Here is a 19,783-nt window from a genome sequence, read left to right as displayed (position 1 = left end):
ATATGCCCTAGCTGCATTACATAAAAGAAAAAAAGGAATACTTACCTAACAGACTCCGTATCCTCCTGCTGCTATCTGGAGTTCTGCCGTGCATCCTGCAGTTCTTGTTCACCCACAGAAGATCATTTCCTGGGTATGGAATTCATAAATCCCTCCTCCAGTAAGGAATGGCTTTGATTGGTCCATTGAGCATTGCATTGATTTGCTGAGCAGCAGTTGAAGAACCAATCACAGCCATCACATTGTGGAGGTGGGATTTATGAATTGGCTAATAAGCGCCGCTTCTCAGCACGTCAGAGCTCCTGAAAGCAGCGGGAGGGACGTGAACTGAGCCTGCTAGGTAAGTAAAATAAGACATTTCTCGAAAATAAGACATAGTGCCTCTTTTGGGGGCAAAACCTAATATAAGACAGGCTCTTATTTTAAGGGAAATACGGTAGTTAAAATGATGAATGCAGCTCTGGATGTGACTGGAGTACAAAACATGATGCTTCTCAAGGTAATAGTCACTCCTGCTCTTGTGGCTACTTAGTCTACTATGGGTCACTCCTGTAAGAGGACGCTGCTTCTTTAATTAGACAGTGATGTCATGGGAGTGCAGAAGTTCTCAGAACTTTCTATAATGCAGTAGATATTAAAGCCCCAACTTTATGGCAGTCACTTCTCCATTCTGTGGTCAACTGTGAGAAAATGTCGGTCATGTACCACCAACAGCAGAAACCTGCAGCCTGTGTTTCCATGTACTATGCTTGTGAATGCTACCTATCGCTCTCTGTTATCGGCCATGTTAGGCTGCGGAGAGGCGGTAAATATAATATAAGTCTTCAGCTCACTCTGCCATTATTATTATCAATGATTCTTCTTCTAGAACGACCATGAGTTGACTATAGAAGAGCTGGAGGAGAAGTACCAGACAAGTGCCGTGAGAGTAAGCCCGATCCTGTAACACGTAATAATCATATAATGTTTGGTACAGATCGTCTCATCTCTCTGTATTATAAATCACAGGGTATGAAGAGCAGCTATGCCGGCGAGGTCCTAATGCGGGACGGACCTAACGAGCTGAAGCCACCTAAAGGTACCCCGGAGTACGTGAAGTTTGCCCGTCAGCTGGCCGGAGGGCTGCAGTGCTTGATGTGGGTGGCTGCTGTCATCTGCCTGATCGCTTTTGGGATCCAGTGTTCACAGGGAGACATGACCAGTGCGGACAATGTGAGTCGAGATGAGTCAGGGTGCTCCAAATCAATGTCTCACCTGTGTGTCAGTCCACCACATATGTGGATTGGAATAAGTAATGTCTGTTGCATAATGGACAGTAGGCCCCCTTGCTAGTAGCGCCTCTCTGTGGTTGCACAGGTTGCACATATAATATGTCCACCCATGTCATACATAAGTCCTGTACAGTATGTGCCATATGTTGCCACATAACACTTCCATGTCGTTGCATAAATTACACTGCTCTATAGTGCCGCCACCACAATATACTGCAAGTATAACATAATATACTGTATGGCACTAAATATCAGTACCACCCTACTATTCTCAAATAATAGCACTATACAGTGACCACATAATACCAGCATCAAGTGCTCACATAATACCGCCATGCAGTGAGTAAATAATATAGCCATGCGGTGTCCACTTAATAAAAGCCCTTTTACATGGAACAATTATCGTTAAAAAAAATTTATTTAAATGATTGAGTGCTCAATTAATAGCGCTATACAGTGACCACATAATACCACCATGCAGTGCTCAAATATTACCATGCAGTGACCATGTAATACCATTTCAGCCTTGTGTGGTGCAGAGTGCTAAGGCAGCAGAAATGCAGTTCTAAGTTCTTGCTCATGACCTGAAAGTTGCTGGTTCAGGTAGCCGACTCAAGGTTGACTCAGCCTTCTGAGGTCTGTAAAATGGGTACCCAGCTTGGTGGGGGGGCAATAAGTAAATTTCTTCAATAAGTTGGCGCTATACAAATAACAAGATTTATTTGCAGTCCTCAATTAATAGCACCATACAGTGACCACCATGCTATTCTCAAATAATATTGTTATGTAGTGAGCAAATAACAAAGCCATACAGTGACTACATAACACCACCATGTAGTACTTAAATAATTCCACCATATAGTGATCAAATAACTTCTCTGGCCACTAAAGTTTTCAATCACTCGGTTTCCTTTGGACAGTCTGACTGGTGGAATTGTATGTGGTCAACTGTAGGATGACAGGAGACATCATGGGTCGGAGGTGCCAAAGAGTCTCATCAAACTTTAACTAGAGAGGGATGAATTCTGGAGTTTACTATTACTACTGTATATTATCTTCTTCATTCATACTAGAACAGTTCTGTAGGCTGTTGGACTTCGGGAATCGGTGGGACATATTACACCAAAAGTTCCACCACTATTCATTAATCTGCCCATCGCCTTCTTCTTCCAGTTGTATTTGGCCGTCACCCTCATAGCTGTCGTTGTCGTCACTGGTTGCTTTGGTTATTACCAGGAATTCAAAAGCACCAACATCATTGCCAGCTTCAAGAACCTCGTGCCTCAGGTAAGACCAGTGGTGTTCACTTAATGGTTTCCAGCCACTATGGTTTCCACTGGTTGTGTCATTCATAATGTAGTTTGAAAAAGCTTCAAGTCAGTGTTAGATGTTGGCATCTATATTTTTTTATTTCAGCAAGCCACTGTAGTACGAGACGGAGAAAAGTTTCAGATTAATGCCAACCAACTGGTGGTAGGAGACGTAGTGGAGATAAAGGGTGGAGACCGTGTACCGGCGGACATTAGAATTATCACCTCACAAGGGTGTAAGGTAATGACCCTCCGAATTATCTTTCTTTTTCGAGAACCTGCTAGCTATGTAGACTTAACCAAACAATGGCCTAATCTATGAATGCTACAGTATCTTCGGAGATCGTACCAGAAGCATTTGTCCTGCAAGACGTCTGGGCTGTTTGGCAGATTTTTCAATGACCTACTTGAAGGCTAGCCCACCCTTAAGTTTGGAAAATTGGAGATGGATTGTCTTGCCATGCCTAATGTATTATACTCATGGTCTTCTTCATGTTTCAGGTGGATAACTCTTCCCTCACTGGGGAATCTGAACCCCAGACTCGATCTCCAGAATATACTCATGAAAGTCCCCTGGAAACAAGGAACATTGCTTTCTTTTCCACCATGTGTCTGGAAGGTAAAGAACCCTATCATCCTGATGATGAACTTCTGTGGTGGTACACTTTAAGTTTATGGTGGGTCATCGCACACGGAAGGCATATATCATAGCAGCAGACCAACATTTTGGGCCATCACCAGTTATCTACGGCATACTGTACACGTTAATAGATGAAATTGCAAAAATCATATTTTTGCCAGACCCTAGGAGTAAAGCAATTGAAATGTTTTCTTCCAGAAACAATGCCACACCTCCCCGTGGATTGTGTCTGGTATTTCAGATTGGCACTCTTGAAGTAAATTAGGCTGAGCTGCAATACCACACACAACCTGAGGTGGGGTGCTGTTTGCGGAAGAAAGTTTACAATAATTACCAATAACTTCTCTTGGCTGTCTCATAGGAGCCGCCACAGGAATGATTATCAACACTGGTGACCGCACCATCATTGGTCGTATTGCCAGCTTGGCATCAGGTGTGGGGAATGAGAAAACACCAATCGCCATTGAGATTGAGCACTTTGTGGACATCATCGCTGGTCTGGCCATCTTCTTCGGAGCTACTTTTTTCGTAGTTGCCATGGTTATCGGCTATCCCTTCCTCCGGGCTATGGTCTTCTTCATGGCTATTGTTGTAGCCTACGTTCCTGAAGGTCTGCTGGCCACTGTCACGGTAAGAAAACAAGTAGAGCATAAACCTAAAGACTGGATACAGTGGTCAGAATGAGCAAGTAGACCATGACACCATGACTGGACCCATTATAGTATAATGTTTGCTAGTTCTGGTCCATCTCATGGTTTTCTGACCTATTTATTCCCTGTTCTTAGGTATGTCTGTCTCTCACTGCCAAACGTCTTGCCCGAAAAAATTGTGTTGTTAAGAACCTTGAAGCTGTGGAGACACTGGGCTCTACATCAGTCATCTGCTCAGACAAGACAGGAACGTTAACCCAGAACCGGATGACCGTGTCACACTTGTGGTTTGACAACCAGATCCATTCGGCTGATACCACTGAAGACCAGTCAGGTGACCTTCTAGCCCCCACTGATGTAGAATCCAAATGTGATTGCATGTTTGAGTCATAGTAATATAATGTTCTTTCTTTTCAGGACAAAGCTTTGACCAGACATCGGACACCTGGAGAGCTCTGAGTAAGGTGGTCAGTCTCTGTAATAGAGCCTTCTTTAAGGGCGGACAGGATGGAGTCCCAATACCCAAGGTGAGAACCTGCAACAGCTGTTTTACAGTCATATTATACTTCATAGTATAACATGTATGGTAAAGTAAACCTGCCAACCAATGGAGGCGACCAGTGTGACCAAAATAAATCATCTCATCCTACAGCGCATCGTTATTGGAGATGCCTCTGAGACCGCTCTGCTGAAGTTCTCTGAGCTGACAGTTGGCAACGTCACAGAGTACAGAGAACGCTTCAAGAAAGTGTCAGAAGTTCCCTTCAACTCAACCAATAAGTTTCAGGTGAGAAGAAGGAGGATGGAACAATTAAGGATAAAGGTCTAGATTCTGTTACTACCATTAGTAAAAGTAGTAATTGAGGTAGTAGACGTCATAGTAGTAATAGAAGTAATAGTTGTAGTAGATATTGTAGTGGCGATAGTAGTAATCGTAGTGGAAGTAGTAGTAAGTTCCATCAAGTCAGTTCTAGCCTAATATTACTATCCTTTCACCAGAATCTTCTTGTCATGGCCACCAGCCGTGACTGGTGGTTCCTCTTCTCACATCTCCCTCCCGCCAGTCTTGGCCATTGGCATCCTGCTGCTTGGCATTTTTTTTTGCGAAAGACACTCCACCATTCCCCCAGATGCTGACTCTGCCCATAGGGCGTGTGTGTATACACAACCCTCCTCTTAAAGGGCCAGCATGCACAGCCAAGTTTTCTGTCTCCAGTCTATCCAAATGCTTCCCAGGTTATTTAAGGTACTAAATAACCTACTACCTACTGTAGTGTGCCTGAGCAAAAGATTTCTTGTGTTCCAAGTGAAGCTGTTCCAGTATTCTGCTTACTACTCTGTTTTGAGCCTTTGCCTGTACAATATATCCAGCTTTCACAAACTCTGCCCATCCCAACCTCTGCCAGCTTTCTGACTACATCTTGCCTGAGCGTCACTTACTCTGACCTCCAGCCTGAGTTAGCATATTGCATAAATTCCACCTGCCCAGACCTTGGTCTGTCATCTGACTCTGTTCTAGCATGATCCCTCAGTACCATTCTCCAGTGCCTTTTGGTCCACCTGGGTCAGTTGTCACTGCACTGAGACTACTCCAGGGAAAATGGTGTCATGGGAATAATATTCCAGCTGAATTCACTGTCTGCTCCAAATTAATTATAATGAGAAGTAGCATACATGCAAGGTAACTGAGTCTGACTCCATGTTGGTTAACCATCAGTACATGTCTGGATTTATTATTAACATCACGATACAGATATAGTGGAAATCAGGCAGTAATACAAATATATGCCCCCAACGTCATAACAACTCATGATTGGCTTAATATGTAATGACTCTAATGATTAACATATGTTAATGCCTTAAGGTGTATGTTGCTACTAACATGTAATTTCTAAGAAACGCAGCTAGAATAGACATTATTAATATCTCTGCCTGAGGAGCGCCCCCTCCCTTATGAGGGTGGGCATCCCAGGTCTTTCTCGTAAGAAACACATCTGGAGACACTGCTAGTCCTGAGAACCGTGTGTAGGAGTGTGTTGGAGATACCGCACAAGAATCCAACACACACCAGTGTACAATATTGATTCAGTTAACCATTTAACTGCTAGCCATTTCCTAGGAAAGTAGATATACAAATATACATATATACACACGTGTTTGCCTAGGCTGATGTAAGAAACACATGACAAGGTATATATACAATAGAATACAAATATTATTACTCTAAAAATGGCCTGGAAGTTTCCTGAAGCAAGGACCAGATCCCACAAAAAGGGGTTAAAGGGTGAAAAGCAGGGGACTCAGAGAAGCCTTCAGGAGTAACTCAAAGCCAAATCAGGCAGTAACACAATGGATCCACACCTGCTGCGTTACACTCCTGCCTTCTGTTTAGACCTTCAAGCTTCTCAATGGCTTCCTCATGATTCTGATTGGCTTCATACTTCTTTAGGCTGGCTGACCTCTTCTTCTACTTTTCTCTCTAGCCATCATTGTCTTCCTCAGTCACTTTCTTTTGATATTTCCAGGATTAACATAAAAAGTACATTTGACCATTTTTCCTACAAGAGAAACTTGACTTTTGTCAAGGATTCCTGTTTATTTTCATGGTTTTCTGTAAGCTGTTTCCTTCAACACCAAAGGCACCAATAATTCTCCAGTCCCGCTCCTTTGTTCCCTGCATCCCTAGCCAAACCAAAATAATCACATACCGATGACATCCTAGGAATGATGAATATGTGTTATTTTCTAGTTGTCCATCCATGAACTGCAAGACCCTTTGGACCTGCGCTACCTGCTTGTGATGAAGGGTGCTCCGGAACGTATCTTGGAGAGATGTTCCACCATCATGATTAAAGGACAGGAGCTTCCTCTGGACACTCAATGGCAAGAAGCCTTCCAGACAGCTTACATGGACCTTGGAGGTCTTGGAGAGAGAGTCTTGGGTAAGTAAACATGGAGTCAGTGTAGACTTCACACCTCAAGATGCTCTTCACTCTATGGTGGAAAAACTTTGATAAAGAGTTCCTGTAGGGACATTGTTGAAATTTCAGCTTTCAGTGCATCATGGTTGGACATTGTGCAGCTACCATTTATTATACCCATCAGGTTTCTGTCATCTCTACCTCAACGAGAAGGAGTTTCCCCGTGGATTTAACTTTGACACTGAAGACATGAACTTCCCCACCAATGGCCTGTGCTTTGCCGGATTAATCTCTATGATTGACCCCCCTAGAGCCACTGTACCTGATGCAGTCATGAAATGTAGAACTGCTGGAATCAGAGTAAGTGAATAGGAAATTGTACGAGATTCTACAGCATCTCCATACTATTAAAAATAGGACACATCTACTTTAATTCTGTCAAGATCGCTGTGTTAATGATGCTGTTCTGCAGGTTGACGTCATTAGGATTACTATCATTTACAACTTCCTGGTAGATGGACCCAAATTTTGCTTGCAATACCAAGTGTGGCCACATGGAGTGCTATTAAATAGAAACCCATCTAGTAAAATGAAAAAATGCTTGGTTAGCCAGTAGAGCAAAATGTGATTTGTTTTCAGAACAAAGTAATTTTGTAGATATGATACCTTGTAATGGCTAACAAAAAGAGATGCTGTTGCAGCAAGCTTTCAGATCTACCTAGGATTCTTCATCGGGTATGATATGAAGACACACACATATATATACAGTATATACACATAAAAGGGCACAGACATGGTGTGATTAATTTGTACCTAAAACAATAATAGAACAGGATGAGCGGAGGGGAAAATACTTAAGTAGTCCATTGATAAGGGATGTGAGAGTTTTATTGAGTCTAAATTGGTGTTGGGGGCACCAGGCCTGTGTGTGATCTCTGTACATATAGCGTACCCTGCCATAAAACCTTCTGAAATATTTATGCCAGTGTTGAGAGTATCAAAAATCGTCATGAATTTGTGCAACCAGTTTTTTGATGCCATGCAGTAATTTCCATTTTCTTCTCTGATTTCTTATGGTGGCATAAAGCAGAAAATAAATGTATGTCCGGTTCCAGGTGATAATTTGATTTTGTTTCTTCCTCTCAGGTCATCATGGTCACCGGAGATCATCCAATCACAGCCAAGGCTATCGCAGCCAGTGTCGGTATCATCTCCGAAGGCAGCGAGACAGTGGAAGACATTGCAGCTCGCCTGCGCATTCCTGTAGAGCAAGTGAACAAACGGTAATAGTAAACCCATCATTGAATAGTAAACCTCTGCTAATCCGGCACATGTGGGAGTGAGGAGATGACAAATTAGCAAATTGGCAGAACTATTTTATGTTATTTTAGACTGAGTTTAAAGTGGGGAAAATTTTGGCAGGATGTTTGCTTTTTACTAATATGTGTATGTTGTATTGGATGCACATAGAAGGTGTTGAAATTGTAATTACATTTTTCCATCCGATGTTGAACCGCCTTTGGCCTCAATGACCGCAGTGACCCTCTTCGGCCGCTTTCATCCAAATTTGCCTCTGTTCCTTGGGGAAAGCTTCAGATACTAATGCAGGGGATGATAGGTTTGTTGGGCATCCATGGATATAGCACTCTAGTTCATCCTGAAGATGCTCGATGGGATTGAAATCCAGACTTTGGGCTGGCCAATGGAATTTGTAGACGTTCTGCTCCTCCAGCCAAGCCTCAATACTGCCTGCTGTAAAAAATGGAGCTCAGTTATCTTGGTAGAGATACAGAGCTGTACCAAAGTATTCCTACAGGGGAGGTAATGCTACACTGTCCAGAATGTCTCCGTACCCATTGGTGTTGGGCATGGACTTCACTATAACCAATGGCCCTAGTCCTTCCCAGCAGAAACATCCCCAACATCATACCAGCACATCCTCCAAACTTCACTGTGGGGACGATGCAGTCATGTAGAAACCACTCTCCAGGCACTGGTCAAGTGTGGCCATCCGATCGAAAGATGGTGTCCTGTGATTCAGCTGTCCACAGCAACACTTGCTTCCACTCATTTACAGTTTAACGCTCCAAGGCCATCGCAGGTACCGCTGTGCAATCACTGCTGTGATGTTGGGCTTGCTTGCAACTACTCGTCCATGGGGACCCTTCTCATGCAGTTCCCTACAGATGGTTTTGGTGCGAATAGATTTTCCAAAGGCCTGTGAGACCAGCTGATTGACTGTTTCAGCAGATGATGTGCGTGATCCCTTCACTACCTGTATAAGGCTTCATTGTCCAAGTTCTGTCAGTTTATGAGGTCTCCCTTAAAGTGGCAGCACCGCACACACCGAATGGCTTTCACCTCCCAATAACATGGCCAACAGTGGACTCTGGAAGGTCCAAAAGTGCTGTGATGTCCCATACTGATTGGTTGGTGACATCCCCCCCACCAGACCCCATTATCAGCTCTACACCTGGTGACAGCCCCCCCACCAGACCCCATTATAAGATCTACACCTGGTGACATCCACTACCAGACCCCATTGTCAGCTCTACACCTGGTGACATCTCACCACCAGACCCCCGTTGTCAGCTTTACACCTGGTGACATCCCACCACCCGAACCCATTGTCAGCTCTACACCTGGTGACATCCCACCACCAGACCCCATTGTCAGCTCTACACCTGATGACATCCCACCATCCGACCCTGTTGTCAGCTCTACACCTGGTGACATCCCACCACCAGACCCCATTGTCCGCTGTACACCTGCTGAAATCCACCCATCAGACCCCATTGTCAGCTCTACACCTAGTGGCATCCCCCCACCAGACCCCGTTGTCAGCACTACACCTGGTGACATCCCAACACCTGACCCCATTGTCAGCTCTACACCTGGTGGCATCCCCCCACCAGACCCCATTGTCAGCTCTACACCTGGTGACATCCCAACACCAGACCCTGTTGTCAGCTCTACACCTGGTGACATCCCCACCACCAGACCCCATTGTTGGCTCTACACCTGGTGGCATCTGATGGTTTCTGTAGTGAGATATACCTGTGTGATCTTCTTCTTTATACCTAATGCTCTCACATCACCTAAGAGCACAGGTTTGGTGGGGAGGGGGGGCAATACTTTTGTCAACATAGTGTACACAATATATTTGTCATCACTAATGTGCCCATATGTGACTCCTCAGAGATGCCCGGGCTTGCGTCGTTAATGGTGGGCAGCTGAAAGACATGAGCAGCGAGGAGTTGGTGGAAGTCTTGAGGATGCACCCAGAGATGGTGTTTGCCCGTACGTCCCCCCAGCAGAAGCTGATCATTGTGGAAAGTTGTCAGAAACTGGTAAATACCGCTCTGATCATGTAATGTCATCATCGTCTATCTTCATCTATCAGTGTGCAAAATTAAGTCGGGGCACATAATAACACAAGGGGTGCAGTAATCTCAAGAGCTCACAATCTATCAGCTCTGACTACAGCCCTTCTTATTCTTACAGGGGGCCATTGTAGCGGTGACAGGTGATGGTGTCAATGACTCTCCCGCTCTGAAGAAGGCCGACATTGGAATCGCTATGGGAATTGCTGGATCTGATGCTGCCAAGAACGCAGCCGACATGATCCTCTTGGACGATAATTTTGCCTCCATCGTCACAGGAGTAGAACAGGGTAAGCCAAGACTGCTGGCACCTGGCGCCATCTTGTGACAATGCTGAGAAAGTGCAAAGTACAGGACAGTCGTGTTTTCACAGTTGGGGTCCCCACTGCCTGCTGCACATAATACTCTGCACTGTTGTCTTTTCTCTCAGGACGTCTGATCTTTGACAATCTGAAAAAATCCATTGCCTACACACTGACCAAGAACATCCCAGAACTGGCGCCATATCTCATCTACATCACAGCCAGTGTCCCCCTACCCCTGGGCTGCATCACCATCCTCTTCATTGAGCTGTGTACTGATATTGTGAGTACTGCACACTAAGCCAGAAACCTGAGAATACTTAATTATAGCCGATATGATACTCCACAGCTGTATTCATAATTCTGCAGGCTTCGTTGCTGAAACCTTTCAGCATTCTATTTGTTCAGTATCTTCATGAACAGTACAGGATACGTAATGTATGTACACAGTGACTCCACCAGCAGAATAGTGAGTGCAGCTCTGGAGTATAATACAGGATGTAACTCAGGAGCAGTACAGGATAAGTAATGTATGCACACAGTGACTCCACCAGCAGAATAGTGAGTGCAGCTCTGGAGTATAATACAGGATATAACTCAGGATCAGTACAGAATAAGTAATGTATGTACACAGTGACTCCACCAGCAGAATAATGAGTGCAGCTCTGGAGTATAATACAGGATGTAACTCAGGATTCATACAGGATAAGTAATGTATGTACACAGTGACTCCACCAGCAGAATAGTGAGTGCAGCTCTGGGGTATAATACAGGATGTAACTCAGGATCAGTACAGGATAAGTAATGTATGTACACAGTGACTCCACCAGCAGAATAGTGAGTGCAGCTCTGAAGTATAATACAGGATGTAACTGTGGATAAATACAGGATAAGTAATGTATGTACAGTGACTCCACCAGCAGAATAGTGAGTGTAGCTCTGGAGTATAATACAGGATGTAACTCAGGAGCAGTACAGGATAAGTAATGTATGTACACAGTGACTCCACCAGCAGAATAGTGAATGCAGCTCTGGAGTATTATACAAGATGTAACTCAGGATCAGTACAGTATAAGTAATGTATGTACACAGTGACTCCACCAGCAGCATAGTGAATGCAGCTCTGGAGTATAATATAGGATGTAACTCAGGATCAGTACAGGATAAGTAATGTATGTACACAGTGACTCCACCAGCAGAATAGTGAGTGCAGCTCTGGAGTATAATACAGGATGTAACTCAGGAGCAGTACAGGATAAGTAATGTATGTACACCAGGGGCTTAACTATAGAGGATGCAGGGGATGAGGTTGCACCCAGACCCAGGAGCCTTGGGGGGCCCATAAGGCCTCTCTTCTCCATATAGGAAGCCCAGTACTATGAATAAAGCATTATAGTTGGGGGCCCCGTTCCAGGTTTTGCATTGGGGCCCAATAGCTTCAAGTTACGCCTCTGATGTACACAGTGACTCTACCAGCAGAATAGTGAATGCAGCTCTGGAGTATAATACAGGATGTAACTGTAGTTTTTTTCCTTTACTGGTATACATGTTCCAGAAACAGGCATTATAAAGCATGACCCTTTCTGTGTTTAGTTCCCCTCTGTATCTCTGGCCTATGAGAAGGCAGAGAGCGACATCATGCACCTGAAGCCAAGAAACCCTCGCCGCGACCGTCTGGTGAATGAATCTCTTGCTGTGTACTCCTACTTCCAAATAGGTAGGTGAAGAGGAAATATGGGATGTGGAAATGAGACAAAAGATGGATATTGATCTAGATCGTGGTGGTGAAATATATCCCCCTCCCCTCCAGACTGCAGGATGGTTGACTTGGTAAATTAGTCCTCAATGAGGACTTGATCCGCGACAATGAACAATGCAGCACATTAAGTCCCATCTCCGTCTTCTCTGTTTTCAGGTGTCATTCAGTCATTTGCTGGCTTCGTGGATTACTTCACGACGATGGCGCAGGAGGGCTGGTACCCGCACTATTGTGTGGGACTCCGCGCCAATTGGGAGAACCAACACTTACAGGATTTGGAGGACAGCTACGGCCAGGAATGGGTAATGCTACAATACCATTATCTGAGCAAAATGTAATACAGTTAAGGGCCCACAGAGAAGGGGGCAGCACACCCCAATTCTGGGTCCTCTTTCTTTCTCCTTATGATGCATCAATGGTAAATGCTTTAAGGGCAGTTCTCCCTGACATCCTGCAGGGGTCCCTAGGGCACAGTTGGGGCAGTCAATAGATTCTATAGCTTTGCTTTAGTCTATATTAACCTTGACTTTACCTTCCAGACATTCAGCCAGCGCCTCTACCAGCAGTACAACTGTTACACCGTCTTCTTCCTCAGTATTGAGATCTGCCAGATCGCCGATGTCCTCATCAGAAAAACCAGACGTCTCTCCGTCTTCCAGCAGGGATTTTTCAGGTGCGTGAGTACAGCCGTGTCCTTGTATGGAGTCCTTTTTATTGTCAGGGCATCTCAGACTCAACAGCATGTAGTTCTAGATTAAGGCCTCATGTCCACTTGAAAAATATAATCCGCGCAGATTCCAAGCGCATTTGCTTTAAATGGAATTTTTTTTGCCCGCAGATATCCGCACACATTGCTATCAATGTGATAGCAATGTGGCCGATCTGCGTGGAATCCGCAGCAAAATGGAGCATGCCGCGTTTTTTCTCCCGCGCGTCAAAAACGCAATTCTTTTAAAATGCCATCCGCGGATGGCCAATGATTCCCTATGGGCAAAATCAGCTGCGGATTCCGCAATTCCATTTACCCAGTGGACATGAGGCCTAAAGGAGTTTGACTATGTTATATGGAGCTGTAATTAAAATTATTTAACCCCTCCACCAAGTGAAAACTAGGTTTTTTCCCCAAATTTACAAACTTTCAGCTGTTTAAAAAGAAAAAAAAAAGAACAAACAAGAACAATTTAAATAGTTCAAACACAACTTAATATAACAAGTGGTTTCTCTAAATTTAACCTAAAATGCCACTTTTAAAGATTACTGCAGTCTCAGAATAATCCAATTCTCTGAATAGAATAATCATAATCTTTATTTGTATAGCGCCAACATTACAAACACAGGAGGAAGACAGAAAGACAAAAGCACAAAAATATAAAAACCACAGTGACTCGTAGTAATCAGTTGATGGAGACAGTAGGGGTGAGGGTCCTGCTCCAATGAGCTTACATACTACAGATAATGGGGTGATACAGAAGGTACAGGGGCTGGAGATGTGCCCGGTATGGCGAGGTGGAGAGTGAGGGATGCTATATACATAAACAATGGTCAGGCCATATAGTGGCTGAATCGGTGTGACTGCAGGGGGGGGTTGATGGCGGCTAGCAGGGATTGCAGTCACTAGGACAGGGAGCATATTATCAGGTGGAGTACAGAGGGGTTTCATTTAGGGGATATGGTATGCCTCCCTGAAGAGGTGCGTTTTTAGGGCACGCCTGAAGTTTTGTGAATCATGGATTGCCCAGATGTTTTGGGATAGTGCGTTCCAGAGGACTGGTGTTGCTCTGGAGAATAGAATCTCTTATACCATCACAGCACACATTCGCAAATCAGGTCTTGTCCCAAACACACCTGATGCCAGTAATCAAGGGCTTCATTAGTTGCATCAGGTGTGCTTGAGATAAAACAAACCAAATACCTGGATTGGAGGGGACTTTGTTGACTGTGATGTTTGAATGCAAGTTACAAATCTGGCTAAATCACAAGAGGGGTTCAAAAAGTTGAGATCATTACCTTACATAAACAAAGAAAAGGATACAAAAAGATAGCAGAGGCGCTGAATATTCCTAGAGATGCAGCTGGAAGTTAAAGGAACACTGGCAGAATCAGGAAGTTAGCACTGGCTGCCATCTGATTCCTGGTCAAAAACCCTCCAGTGACTACAGAAGACCTGCAGCCAGATCTGGTGGCAGCAAGCACTGAGGTATCCTTTTTACAGTAATACCAAACCCTGAAGGTCTTCATGCCCAAACTCCAAGACGTGCACCTCTAGTAAGCCAAAAGTGGAAGAAAAGTCAGCTCCGATATGCTCAAAACCATATAAATAATCACAGAAGTTTTGGGATTCTGTTTTGTGGAGTGATGGAAGAAAACTGGAACTTTTCAGGCCCATGGATCAGCAGTATGTCTGGAGGAAGAATGAAGCATAGGCTGAAAAGAACCAGCTGCCTTCAGTGAAACATGGTGGGGGTCTGCTTTCCTTCTTCTGGCACTGTAAACCTGTGGCGTGTGGAAGACAAGATGGATTCCATCAATTAGCAGGTCCAATGCCATCCAAATTTCAGCTTCTTCACAGAAGGCATAACGTGTCTCTTGTGAAGATTCTGAAATGTGGATGTCATTGGACCCCCCTAACAGAACAATGATCCCAAACGGACCTCAAAGTCCACCAAAGGCCATTTCTAAGTGCCGAAAGAATTCTCGTGTGTCCCCAGCGAGCACTGAGGAAGAGGTCTATGTACCTCGAAACGCGTTTTAATGCTTTTTTTTAAGAAATTGAGATCCTTTTTACTCCCGCCTTGTAAGCTATCTATCAGAGAACTCTCTCCTAGACCCCCTACAGTCTGGCTTCTGACACCAACACTCGACAGAAACCGCCCTTACAAGGGTATACAATGACCTACTGACAGCCAAACCGAGGGGCGATTACTCCCTACTGATCCTCCTCGACCTCTCAGCAGCATTTGACACTGTTGACCACAAACTCCTCCTCAGTATGCTTCGCTCCATCGGCCTAAAGGACACTGCTCTCCCCTGGTTCTCCTTCTACCTATCTGACCGCTCTTTCAGTGTCTCCTTTGCTGGCTCTACCACCCCTCCTCTTCCCCTTGCTGTTGGGGTCCCCCAGGGCTCGGTCCTCGGCCCCCTCCTTTTCTCTATCTACACAGCCCTATTGGACAAACCATCAGGAGATTTGGCCTCCAATACCACCTCTACGCTGACGACACCCAGCTATACACCTCTGCCCGTGACATCTCTGCACCTTTCCTCCAAAACATCACCGACTGTCTGTCCGCTGTCTCTAACACTATGTCCTCTCTCTAAAACTAAACCTCTCTAAAACTGACTTACTGGTGTTTCCGCCCTCCACTAACCGACCTCCTCCTGACATCTCCATCTCAGTGTGTGGCGCCACCATAACTCCCAGACAACATGCCCGCTGCCTTGGGGTCATATTCGACACTGATCTATCATTTACCCCCTACATCCAATCTCTGGCCCGAACATGTCAGCTGCACCTCAAGAACATCGCAAGAATCCGCTCTTTTCTCACTGTAGACACGTTAAAAACGCTTACTGTGTAAATGCTTATGTAAGCGCTGCGGAATATGTTGGCGCTATACAAATAAAGATTATTATTATTATTATTATTATTACTGTTGCCCTCATCCACTCCCGGCTCAATTATTGCAACTGTTGCTGATCGGCTTTCCCTGCACCAGACTCTATGCTCTCCAATCCATCTTAAATGCGGCAGTCAGGCTCATCTTCCTGTCCAGCCGCTACTCGGACGCCTCTGCCCTGTGCCGGTCACTGCACTGGCTGCCCGTTAAATACAGAATTCAATTTAAACTCGCTACCTTCACAGCACAGTGCCCCCCTATATTGCCTCCCTCATCTCAATCCATCACCCAGCCCGGACCCTCCGCTCTGCTAACGAAACCAGACTGAGTGCACCTTTAATTCAACTTCTCATTCTCGCCTCCAAGACTTCTCCGGAGCAGCACCGGTCCTCTGGAATGCACTACCAAAGGTTACCGAGCAATCCAGGACTAGCAGAACTTCATGCGTGTTTTAAAAATGCACCTCTTCAGGGAGGCATATGGCATACCCTAAACAAACCCCTCTGTACTCCGCCTGATAACATGCTCCCTGACCTATTGACTGCAATCTCTGCTAGCCATCATAAACCGCTCCTGCAGTCATACCAATTCTGCCATCACACGGCCAAATGTCTGACCATTGTCTATCTGTATAGCATCCCTCACTCTCCACCTTGCCATACCATGCACATCTCCAGCCCTGTGCCTTCTGTATCACCCTACTATTCGTAGTATGTAAGCTCGTTGGAGCAGGACCCTCACCCCCATTGTTTCCATCAACTGATTACTATGTAACCGCGGTTCTGTAATTTTTGTATTTTTTTTGTCTTTCTGTATTCCCCTGTCTATGTAAGCGCTGCGGAATATGTTGGCGCTATACAAATAAAGATTATTATCCTTTTCGCAATTATCCAAGTTCGGTCATTTATGTCTGAAGGTCGCGCCACACTCACCCCTCTGAAAGAAAGTTTTTTTTATTCAAAGTCCACCAGGGCCTGATTTCAGAAGTAGTCCTGGAAGATCCCAAAGTGACTGTCAACCAATTTGAACCCTATAGGGCAGGGGTCCCCAACTCCAGTCCTCAGGAACCGTCAACAGGTCATGTTTTCAGGATATCCTATGGTAAGACCACCTGTGGCAATGTCTGAGGCACCGACAATAATTACATCACCTGTGCAATACTGAGGAAATCCTGAAAACATGACCTGTTGGGGTCCCTGAGGACTGGAGTTGGGGAACATTGCTATAGAGAATCATTGGCAGGACGTGAAGAAGGCAGTTGCAGCATAGAAACCCGAGAATATTAGTGACCTGAAGGCCATTGGCCATGAGGAAAGGGCTGAGATTCCTTTACGAAACACTGTCAGAAGCTGCCGCACGGCAATGAACCATGTCTGCAGCAGCTCATAACAGCAATAGGGGCTCGTCATGGAGGGGATGAATAATTCTTAGGGCTCATTCACACAAGTGTATTTGCAGAGCGTATTATGCATGCAATTCTTGCATGCGTAATATGCAGTAAATACAGTCCATGATGTTCAGTCATGTGAAAAAATACGTAGCATGTCCTGTTTTAGTGTGTATTACGCACCACAATAGGCCATTGGAGTGAATAGGCACAGCAAATAAATGGGCCCTTCTGCAAACTTTTTTGGATGCCCAAATATGCAGTGCATTTGTGCGCACAAAAACCTGCAAGATGAAATAAACCGCGTGTTAGATTAGTTGTGTAGCGCTATTTAAATAGTTTTTTTGCAAACAACTGAAAGTTTGTAACTTTGATTGTAACTGTAAATGTCGGTACTTAATACTCCGCACTTATAATTCCTTCCTCAGAAATAAGGTCTTGTTGATCGCCATCGTCTTCCAGTTGTGTCTTGGTAACTTCTTGTGCTACTGCCCTGGAATGCCAAACGTCTTCAACTTCATGCCCATCCGGTAAGAGAACATATACGATTCACATGTCCTTTGCGTTGACCTCTGGATATTATATGGACAGATCTCATCTGACCCCAGAAGGGATTCTTGTCTGTTACCCCATCTACATCTCACCATCTCCATCTTTGCAGGTACCAGTGGTGGCTCGTCCCTGTGCCGTTTGGCATCTTGATTTTCGTTTATGATGAAATCCGTAAACTTGGAGTCCGCAGACACCCAGGAAGTGAGTAAATCTACCCTATAGACCGTATACATAGGGGAGATATTCATAAATAGATGAAGGCAGAGATACAGATCAGTGCTGTATTTTTAACCTCTTCCCATCCCAGGGCATGTAATTACAGCCTGGGTGGGAAGGGACTACCGCAAAGAGCACACATGTCCTATGGAAGACACTGGCTCAAAGGAGCCCGCTGTGACAGACAGACAGTTATCAGGTGCAACGGCAGGCATGGGTGAAAACACTGATCCCCACCGTTACAGCCTTACATGCCGCAATCAAAGTTGATTGTGACATGTAAAGAGTTCAAAGAGGGAGGGTGCTCCCTCTGTAACATGATTGGCAACTGGACATCATACAATGGCGTGAGGGTCTGCCGTGGCCTGTGATCATTAAGAATAGTGATAATGCATTGTGGTACAAAAGTATTGCAATGTATTATTAGAGCACTCAAAAGGATCACGGGTTCGAATCCCCTACAGGGACATAAAAAAGGTAAATCAATAAATAAAAATGGTAAATAAACACGTAAAAAAATGCACTCTCTCCTTTTTGTTTCAAAAATAAATGAAAAGAAACACATTTGGTATTGTCACATTTGCAAAGCCCCATACAATACACACTTTTTACCCTGCATGGCAAATGCTATAATAAAAAAAAAAAACCTGAGCCAAAAAGATTTTTTGGTTCATTTCACCTCCCAAAAAAATGCAATGAAAATGATCAAAAAAGCCATATGTACCCCAAAATGGCACCAGTAAAACTACAGCTAGCCGTGCAAAACCAAGCCCTCACAGAGCCCTGTCTGTGGAAGAAACAAGCCCTCATGTGGCCATGTTGACTGAAAAATAAAAAAAAGTTATGGCTTTCAAAAAGTGGAGAAAATCCCCCCCCCAAAATTGGCACATTCTTGGGACCAAAATAAACTGCATCACTAAGGGGTTAATCAAAGCAGCTTGTAGGGTCTTAGCCTAATTCTGCATACGAATACGCAGAGTGCATCAGGCAGTCAGAGGAGCTGCTGTGGCCATCTTTGTTTCTCCAGGGTCGGAGGGTCACAGGAGGCGGATCTCAGACTACCAGAGTCTCGTGTAGCTAAACAAAGAGCAGGGATTACCAGTGAGATCCCCACCACCACCACCGGGAGCGCTCAGTGCAGCTTCTATCTGATGGGAGTTCGCCATATTTTCCTTCCCACGATTCTTTAGGGCGCTAAGTCTCTGCTGTCCTCCAGAGGTGATAATCATTTCATCAGCATGGCCTAATCTTACTAGTAAGGGGAGAGCTGTGGGTGCAAATACTTTTGCAATCATAAACCTGCACCGAGCAATAGTCCTGTACAGATCATTTACTCCAGCCCAAATGTACGAAACGGCTTCATGTTACCGGCCCTTTAAATCATACTCATTGACTTTCTCCGCAGGCTGGTGGGACAAAGAGCTTTACTACTAGACACCCCGGACCCCGTCACACACCCTCCTCCACAGCTGAAGACACAGGAAGTCCAGCCCCTTCGCTCACAAGGAGCCGCTTCTGGATTTTCTCCGATCATTCCACGAATCACAGAATCTGTTGTATATAAGAAATCTGGAACCGTTGATCTCAGAAGTGGCGCGGCCGGCGGGCTCCTCTGGGTACAGCTGCAGTGTCGCTCCACAGTGCCGGGCAAAGATGCGCAGGCTGAGGGACGTGCCCTTTTTTTTACCTTGTATTTCCGCTGTGACTCCGCCTCTCATGCCCGGGAATGGGCAGGATACAGAGGTAGATCGCGTGAGGTCACAGCGCTGCATGAT

At 45.0% G+C, this 19,783-nt stretch overlaps 1 protein-coding gene across 2 annotated transcripts in view; it reads left to right on the top strand.

The window, feature by feature from the left end:
* The window catches only part of ATP4A (ATPase H+/K+ transporting subunit alpha), a 30,347-nt gene extending 10,870 nt beyond the window's left edge, over window positions 1–19,477 (top strand). For both annotated transcript variants that reach the window (XM_066572623.1, XM_066572622.1), the window contains exons 3-23: window positions 869–928; window positions 1,009–1,212; window positions 2,445–2,558; window positions 2,688–2,822; window positions 3,083–3,200; window positions 3,583–3,851; window positions 4,007–4,205; window positions 4,289–4,398; window positions 4,524–4,658; window positions 6,621–6,813; window positions 6,977–7,152; window positions 7,939–8,075; window positions 9,992–10,142; window positions 10,297–10,465; window positions 10,606–10,760; window positions 12,071–12,194; window positions 12,393–12,538; window positions 12,776–12,909; window positions 17,669–17,770; window positions 17,902–17,993; window positions 19,414–19,477. In XM_066572623.1, the coding sequence (XP_066428720.1) occupies window positions 869–928; window positions 1,009–1,212; window positions 2,445–2,558; window positions 2,688–2,822; window positions 3,083–3,200; window positions 3,583–3,851; window positions 4,007–4,205; window positions 4,289–4,398; window positions 4,524–4,658; window positions 6,621–6,813; window positions 6,977–7,152; window positions 7,939–8,075; window positions 9,992–10,142; window positions 10,297–10,465; window positions 10,606–10,760; window positions 12,071–12,194; window positions 12,393–12,538; window positions 12,776–12,909; window positions 17,669–17,770; window positions 17,902–17,993; window positions 19,414–19,442 (2,952 nt within the window). In that variant the 3' untranslated portion in view covers window positions 19,443–19,477. The remainder of the gene's footprint in view (window positions 1–868; window positions 929–1,008; window positions 1,213–2,444; window positions 2,559–2,687; window positions 2,823–3,082; window positions 3,201–3,582; window positions 3,852–4,006; window positions 4,206–4,288; window positions 4,399–4,523; window positions 4,659–6,620; window positions 6,814–6,976; window positions 7,153–7,938; window positions 8,076–9,991; window positions 10,143–10,296; window positions 10,466–10,605; window positions 10,761–12,070; window positions 12,195–12,392; window positions 12,539–12,775; window positions 12,910–17,668; window positions 17,771–17,901; window positions 17,994–19,413) is intronic.
* The last annotated feature ends 306 nt before the right edge of the window (window positions 19,478–19,783 follow it).

Source organism: Eleutherodactylus coqui, chromosome 6, assembly GCF_035609145.1.
Source record: "Eleutherodactylus coqui strain aEleCoq1 chromosome 6, aEleCoq1.hap1, whole genome shotgun sequence".
NCBI classification, from domain to species: domain Eukaryota; kingdom Metazoa; phylum Chordata; class Amphibia; order Anura; family Eleutherodactylidae; genus Eleutherodactylus; species Eleutherodactylus coqui.
Note: the sequence above shows the minus strand (reverse complement) of the source record. Positions and strands in the feature narration are given on the sequence as shown.